The 7719-nt window shown below is 42.3% G+C and overlaps 1 protein-coding gene across 1 annotated transcript in view; it reads right to left on the bottom strand.

Moving 5' to 3' along the window:
• FAM199X (family with sequence similarity 199, X-linked) overlaps positions 1–7713 on the bottom strand; it is a 27682-nt gene extending 19969 nt beyond the window's left edge. The window contains exons 1-2 of the mRNA XM_019633485.1: positions 7605–7713; positions 7332–7530 (exon numbers count right to left, since the gene is read on the bottom strand). Of these exons, the coding sequence (XP_019489030.1) occupies positions 7332–7528 (197 nt within the window). The 5' untranslated portion in view covers positions 7529–7530; positions 7605–7713. The remainder of the gene's footprint in view (positions 1–7331; positions 7531–7604) is intronic.
• Positions 7714–7719: the final 6 nt, after the last annotated feature.

Genomic DNA, 7719 nt, shown 5'->3' with positions numbered 1-7719 from the left:
GGCAGTGTCACTGGCCCTCACATGTGGGATCCGAACCGGGGCCCTCTGGCATCCCAAGCGAGTTCTTAACCATCGCGCCACTCGGCCGGCCCAAGTCCAGTTTTTTCTTGAATTGTGTATTTTACTTTTTAACTCCCCCTCTTATTTTGTATGCCTAATCTTAATTCCAAAGTTCTTGACTTACAAAATTCAGGCAACCCAACAAATTCTATGGCACCTTTTCCTCTGAGCTAAAGGTAAGAGTATTTTAAAGCACTGAAACACACACAGAGACACACACACTCTAAACTATTATAGTTCAGTAAATATAAAAGCAGATGTCAACAAACTTTTATAAATAGGCAAAAATCTAAAATTCATCTAAGAATACAAGAATATACCTTGTAATATTGCCTAGTTTCATCACATGCTTGCTAGGTAGGCAGTATCCTCATTTTTAAAAAATCTACAAACCTACATAGTAGAATCAACCAAACGGCCCAGGTCATGCAATAAGACAATATAAAAACTGAATAGCAATCCTAATTTCTGTACTGGACACAGGTAAACCATATCTACATTGTGTCTTGGGCAAACTATTTTTTCTCTTGTGTCTTCAAGCTGTATGAGACTTTTTGTCAACCTTTATTCACTCAACCACTCAACAAACATTTGATCAGTATCTTCTATGTGCCAAGAACTGTGTTATGTGCTAGGAAAAGCTGTTAAATAATTGTTTTTAACGAGAATTTCTTTTCATCTTGTTAAGACTTTGATAGAAATGTGTTTCCCTCTACGAGTAATAATAACTTTCCTTTTTAAAAAATAAGCAGCATTTAGTAATCTAATGATTAAATAATTGACAAGGGAGTTAGGAATTTGCAGAATTGGTTTATTATTGGTTTTGTGTTCTTACCTTAGGGCAAAATCAGTATGATTTTCAGTTTTGCAGATCCATGACTTTTAACAAATACAGGGTTCTGGGTATTCTTAAAAACCTCTGCTTTTTAAAATATTTTATTGGGGGATTGGGGCAGGGGAATAGTATTGGGGAATTGGGGAAGGGGAAAGCCAAGTTGTTGTCCTTCAATCTTAGTTGTGGAGGGCACAGCTAGCTCAGCTCCAAATCCAGTCACCATCTGGTCACCGGTCAGCAGCTCGCAGCTGCTCAGCTCAAGGTGCCATGTTCAATCTTAGATACGGGTAAGCATAGCCCACCATCCCATGTGGGAGTCGAACCGGCAACCTTGTTGTTAGGAGCACGTGCTCTCACCAGCTGAGCCATCCTGCCACGTGTTGGCAGCTCATCAGCAGCTCATCTCAGGCGCAGCTCACTGGACCATGTGGGAATCGAACCGGCAATCCTGTTGCTCAGAGCTCACACTCTTGAGCAAGCTCTTAACCAACTGAGCCACTCACCAGACGCCTGCTTTTGCTTTTGCTTTTTTTTTAAGGAACAGTGGCAAGGAAACTGGGCTCATACTTGAAAGAAATCATTTACAAAATAGAAAAATAGTACTTTTTACTATTTGAGGTTTTTAAAAAATTCTATTGTCTTCTAATTTCCAAACATTGTTTTTATTATTATTTTAAGGCAATGTGGATAAAAACAAAGTAGGAAGTACTTTTATCTACTGCTGGTGGGAGTGATAAATTGGCATAATCTTTCTGAAAACAATTTGGTAGCGTGTATGTATCAAGAGCTTTAAAAAGGTTCATTCCTTTGGACTCAGTCATTGTCCTTCTAGGAATCTATTACTTTCCCAAATAGAAATTTGGAAAAAAGATGTATGCGCAAACATGTCCAAATAATATTATAATAACCAAAAAAGGGAAAATAAATGCCACAAACATGGGGAATAATTATATAATATATCTGAATAGCACTCACAATGTAAGTGCAAATAACCTGGCCACAAATGTTATACACACACACACACACACACACACACACACACACACACGGTGCCTGATCCTGATTTTTAAAAATTATATATGTACATAGAACATTAAAAGTAAGAACATCAAAATGCTGACAGTTATCTTTAGTGAAAGGGATCATGAATGTTTTTTTGTTTTTTTGTGTTTTTTTTTTTAAGATTTTTATTGGGGAATTGGGGGGATGGGAACAGTGCTGGGGAATTGGGGGAAGGGGGACAGACAAGTTGCTTTCATTTTGTTCTTCAGTCTAGTTGTGGAGGATGTTGCTTCACTGGCCCAAGTTGGCACCATCATTGCGCTCTTCCCGGGTGAGGCAGATCAGTCGCCGGCTTCTGGACGGCCGCTCACGCTGGCTGCTGGCCGCTCACGCTGGCTGCTGGCTACACACGGTAGCCCATGGCAACCCACTGCCACAGGGACTGCAGCCCACGCCGTCGCCGGCGACTTACGGCAGCCCAGCTCCAGGTTGAGCTGTTGTTCAGCATCTTAGCTGTAGAGGGCAGTGTCACTGGCCCTCATATGTGGGATCCGAACCGGGGCCCTCTGGCATCCCAAGCGAGTTCTTAACCATCGCGCCACTCGGCCGGCCCCATGAATGTTTTTTATAGTTTTGTATATGTCCACAATTTTCTATAATGAACTTTCATAATAAAAATTTAACAGTGATTCTTTTTGGTTGTTCTGTAAGTTTCAAATGTGTAACTAGTGATCACTATGTGCATGTGCTCAGCATTGAACTATTCAAATTTACAAAGCCTTTATTTACATCTTATTCCACTAAGAGAAAGCTACCTAAGACTAAGATCCTAGCTCTAACCATAAAATTATTCACAAAGGAGACTTTTTCCATATCTTACAGAAAAATGTTGAAAAGAATCCCCATGAAATGGGGTTTAACTCGATAATTAGGCTTGCTGCCCAATTTTTAATAAAAAAAAAGGTAAAGCCAAGAATGTTTATCTGCAAGACTTTTCATTAAGAACACACAGACAAAGGACTTTCAATGGTATTTTGGCAAAATTAGGAAAAGCATGTGCACCATTTACACATTCTTCTGCAGCCCTTTCTCTTAGGTAGACCTAACCATTACCTCTCAGGATGAGAATCCAGCCAATGAGTGCTCTGGAATAGCATCCTACAGTCAGGCTGATGAAAGTCATTCCAAATCCATGTCCTGCATTCATTTTCAGGAAAAAGTCCCCTAGCATCACATGTATTCCTCACTGACTCCCTCACAGAATCCCCATACAGCCACCCTGACCTCGGCTACTCCTTGGAGCCCAACAGGCCATTAAGGTCCCAAGTTAAAGCAGATGACACAACCCCCCCCCTACTCTACTCACTACAATTCCCAACTCTCCTCCCAGTGACCTCAATTGTCTTGGAATCATTGTACATCCCTCCTACCCCCGCTACAGTCTTGAAAATAAAAACATTTCAGGTCATTTCTAAGGTGAACTCTTCCATTTGGGCTGCTGAGTTCATCTCATCCATCTCCTGTCATCCCACCCTCTCTTGTATTTTCAATTTCTCCCTTTCCTGTGGGCTGCTTCTAAGGAGCTAAAATCTCTCTTCTTGGAACAGAAAAACTAAAGAAGACAAAAAAAACAAAGAAACCTTTACTTTATTCTTTGAAATATTACGTCTCTTCTCCTTTCTTTCCCCGCTAAATTTATTGAAAAGTTTCACCTACTGTCTCAACGTTTGTAAGCCACAGTTCCACTCGTGTCAGGCTACTGGAATTTGTGTTCTGATTACTCCAAAATCTATATTTCTAGTGTGGATAGTTCTCCAAAGCCTGATCTTAACTTGTCCCAACAAGTCCCCAAACCAAATTCCTCCTGCTTCTGTAGCCTATCTCACTTTACGGAACGTGGTTCTCCTACCTGCAACTCACAGCTCTTCTGCACCTCTAATTCTATATTGGGATAGGAAAACCGTGGGTGGTACCAAAGGCACAGTAGTTCCTGGGGTTTTTCTGGTTACTGGTGATTGAAAACAGGACTCTAAGATCACATAACTGAGTAACTGCTTTATACAATAGCTCATTTCCTATTCTGCCAACATGGTGTACAAAAGTGAGGCATTGTCCTCCCACACACTTTCACAATTGTTCAATGTCAAAGTACTGATGTACTCCTGAAAGATGAAGAGAATAACACATCAGGTAGTTCACATTAACCCCCTTCACCTCGTAATTTAGTTATAGGACCTACCAATATCATTATAATTTTTGTTTTCAATTTGCTAAATGACCTCCTTTTTTGATGATGGTGGAGGTTGTGGCAGAGAAATTCTAAGAGAAAATCCACAACTACATCAGAAAAATCCTGTCCCTAAAACAAACAAAAAAAAACAGTCTTAAACACTATATAAATGTGTGTGTGTGTGTGTGTGTGTGTGTGTGTACAGAGGGTGCCAAAAATGTATACACATTTTTAAGAAAGGAAAAAACTATTAAAATTGTAATACTCAATATATACTGATAATAAAACATGAAGACAAGTCACATTTACTTCTGCAATTATAAGAGGTGCTCAAAGTGGTTACCATCAGTGTCCAGACACTTCCGATTACAGCAAACTACTGCTTGAGCAACGCTGACCAAAGTGTCCACTTATAGACATTTTTTTTCATCTTTTGGCACCCCAGTATGTATCATATTGACATTTCAATTTAAAAAATATTTAAGCTTTTTTGCTTATTAAAATTTCTTTCATAATTCCAGACAAACCCTACTTGGTCATAAAATCCTAAAAGATAGTCCTAGGAAAATGTGAATTCTTAGGAAACTGGCTGTGTTCATGTAATTTATTTTCCACTGAACCTAGACCATTGACATATCAACCTAAATCACAAGTGACTAATCTGATCACTACAAACATTCAATCTTAGGGATCATAAGTAATAGTGCCTGACTCTTCTGATTAATGAAGGTTGCAAATGTAGCCCAGCGCCCAATAAATGAACAGGCACAAAATTGTCATCATCCTAAGGCCCTTATCAAGGACATTATTTAAACAATGTCCACAGTTTTCTTATCAAGTAACAAGAAAGAAGCAAAATAAAGGTAAATCAAGTATCTACCACTGACAAGCTTTCTACTTGCTATGAAATGTGTTTTATAATGACTAAACCCAAAGCAGAATATCAGTATTCAGCTATTCAGATCTGATTTTTGGATTGTTGTTTGAATTGGTGGATGATGTGATGTGAAGAAAAAAAAGTGACACATAAAACTCCAAAATAAAAGAACTCCCTAAACTTTGCCCACATACATGATTTAGCTGTTTGCTTCTCCCTGAAAAGAAATGAATGGAAGCATATGGTCCTCTCAAACACCATCTTGAGGAGGGGTAAGAAGGCAGAACACTGCAGGAGAAAAGATTTAAAAAGCAAGGTAGTCCAGGGCAGAAACATTATCTGCTGTAAGTATTGCTAATTCTACTCACCCTGATCTCTGCTGAAAAGAATACAGAATAAAATACATTAGACCTCCTACTGCCATTCCAAGCCTTGTGAAAAGTAGGGTAGGAGTGTGGAGGGGGGGATGAAAAAGCAGGCAGTAACTAGGAAAAATAACGCTTGGCTTGAAAAAACTGGGGCTGAACAGGAACCTCCCCCTCTACCTTCACTGCCCCTTTCTGCAAGACGACCTTGACCTTATGACCATCTCTAAGAAAGGGGATAGGAAAACACAAGGAAAAAAGGAGAAAGAATAGAACAAGCACTAAGAAATGTATTATTCTCCTCACTTCACTCCCCATCACCCCAACCCTTTCTGGCAGTGCTTACCCTCAGGTACCTCTGTCCCCTTGCCCTCAGCATCAGAGGAAGCTAATTCTGAAATCACTTCACTTTCCCATGTATATAAAGTGCTCCAATGTTGCAAAACTTGAATATCAAATATGTGGAAAAGTATTATTTTATACTCTTTTCCAATGTAAACAATCCTAAGCACACTTGATTTCGTGAACATGTGACATTCATGTTATAGTCACCTCATGGGTTAAACAGGCTTCTGTGAGTTAGTCTAAGAACCAATAATAACCATTTATAACATTGGAGCCATCAAGCCCTCCAAGTTTCAGCACTGGCTCCAAAGGAATAGTCCTGGTTTTGCGTAACTCAGTTTTATGACCTTGAACTCAATATTTTCTCCCTGGGCCTCAGTTTCCTCATTTTTGCAATGAAGATTTCGAATAGTTCTAATAAATTTACTACCGCTTCCTTCTCAAATGTGTTATACTCATGTTCTGTATGATTATTTAACTGTAACACCTTGCTTCCAGACTAGGTAACTTTCTCTTGGGTAAGAAACACGTTTTATACATTCCTTGTATTTGGGAGAAGTTCAGTAAACCTGTAAACTGATATAAGAGATGTTAGGGAACATACAAAAGACATTAAAATGCGGAAGGATTTGTTCATGGTCATATTGTAAACTGGATCAGAAATCAGAACTAGACTCCTTACTTGAACTCTACTATTTTCCAGAGCTGAACACCTCTCCTCCTCCCTTGCTCTCCACACCCTTCCAGGCCTTTGTATATGCATCTCAAACATCCACCTATATTAAAGGTTGGGGCTGCGTGTAAAACAACTTCAAATCCCTCACATTAGGTATAACACTTAAATGCTTGCGTGAGAGCATTCTCCAGAACACTCCCTTCTAATAAAACCAGTTAGGGGATGCACCCTCTGAATAAATTTGAATAAGCAAGCCCATCCTAAGCTTCGCTCCATCCTTCCACTGGAGGAGTAAACCAAAGGATAGGCTACATGAAGGTATCTCCCAGATTTATGCTTATACATTTTGGCAGAGCCTAAAGGGCGAAGGCAAAGAGTTCATAAAGGAGAGAGAGGAAAAAAAATTGTCTGGTTTCCCAGAGCTTCACTGTGGGGGGGTAGGGGAGAGTGGGAAGAGAGTTGTGAGACAGGTTTAAAAGGGAAAGGGAGATTCTAGCTTTACAAGTGCCACCTTTCGAAAGATCCATGGAGCCATCCAAAACCCATTCTATAGCGCATCGGAAATGGAAGGGGTTAAACTTTTGTGGGTGGATGGAAACAGGGGAGTAGCTAAAAATCAAAGATGGGGTTTTGGGATTCGCAGGGGAAACACTAGGGGCGGGAGTTGGATTGGAGGAATAGCTAAGGTCAGAAGATGAATGGGGGAAAGGGGAAAGAGTAAAATGCCGGCCGAAAGGAAAATCGGGAGGGCAGGGGTGAAAAGAAGGAGGCGGAGGGGGAGGGAGCCCGGGAACGAAAGCTGGTCTGAGAGAAAGGTGGGGGAGGGGGAGAATGGGAGTGCAGACCCAGGGCAGAGCGCCAGGCTCGGGGGCGAGTCGGGGGGCCCCGGCTGGAGGCAGGGGTGTGGGCAATCCCCCCCTGCCCCCAGCGGTGACTTGTACCTGTTGGTGTGAAAGCGGTGGAGCGGGTCGGTGCGATGGCAGGAGGACAGCTGGCAGCCAAAGTCGCTGATGTCCAGGCAGCCCGGCTCCTCACTCGGGCAGGTGCCCACCCCGCGAGGGGGTCCCAGAAGCGGAAAGGGTTCCTCGGGGGTCAGAAACTTCTCGTATGAAGTGGTGGCCGACGCCTCGTCTGACATGGCTGGAGATGACAGGGCTCGGACTCCCTCGCTGGCCCCGGACTGCTCCCGCGCCCGCCCCTGCCCCCACTCTAACCTGTCCGCTGTCACCGCCGCGCCGGGGTGTGCCCGCGCAGCTCACTAGCAGGCTGAGCGCCGCGGCCCGTCGCTGCCCCGGGAGTGTCGCGCCGCGCCGCGCCGCGCCGCGCGAG

The sequence above is a fragment of the Hipposideros armiger genome, unplaced genomic scaffold (assembly GCF_001890085.2).
Source record: "Hipposideros armiger isolate ML-2016 unplaced genomic scaffold, ASM189008v1 scaffold_1322, whole genome shotgun sequence".
Classification (NCBI taxonomy): domain Eukaryota; kingdom Metazoa; phylum Chordata; class Mammalia; order Chiroptera; family Hipposideridae; genus Hipposideros; species Hipposideros armiger.
Note: the sequence above shows the minus strand (reverse complement) of the source record. Positions and strands in the feature narration are given on the sequence as shown.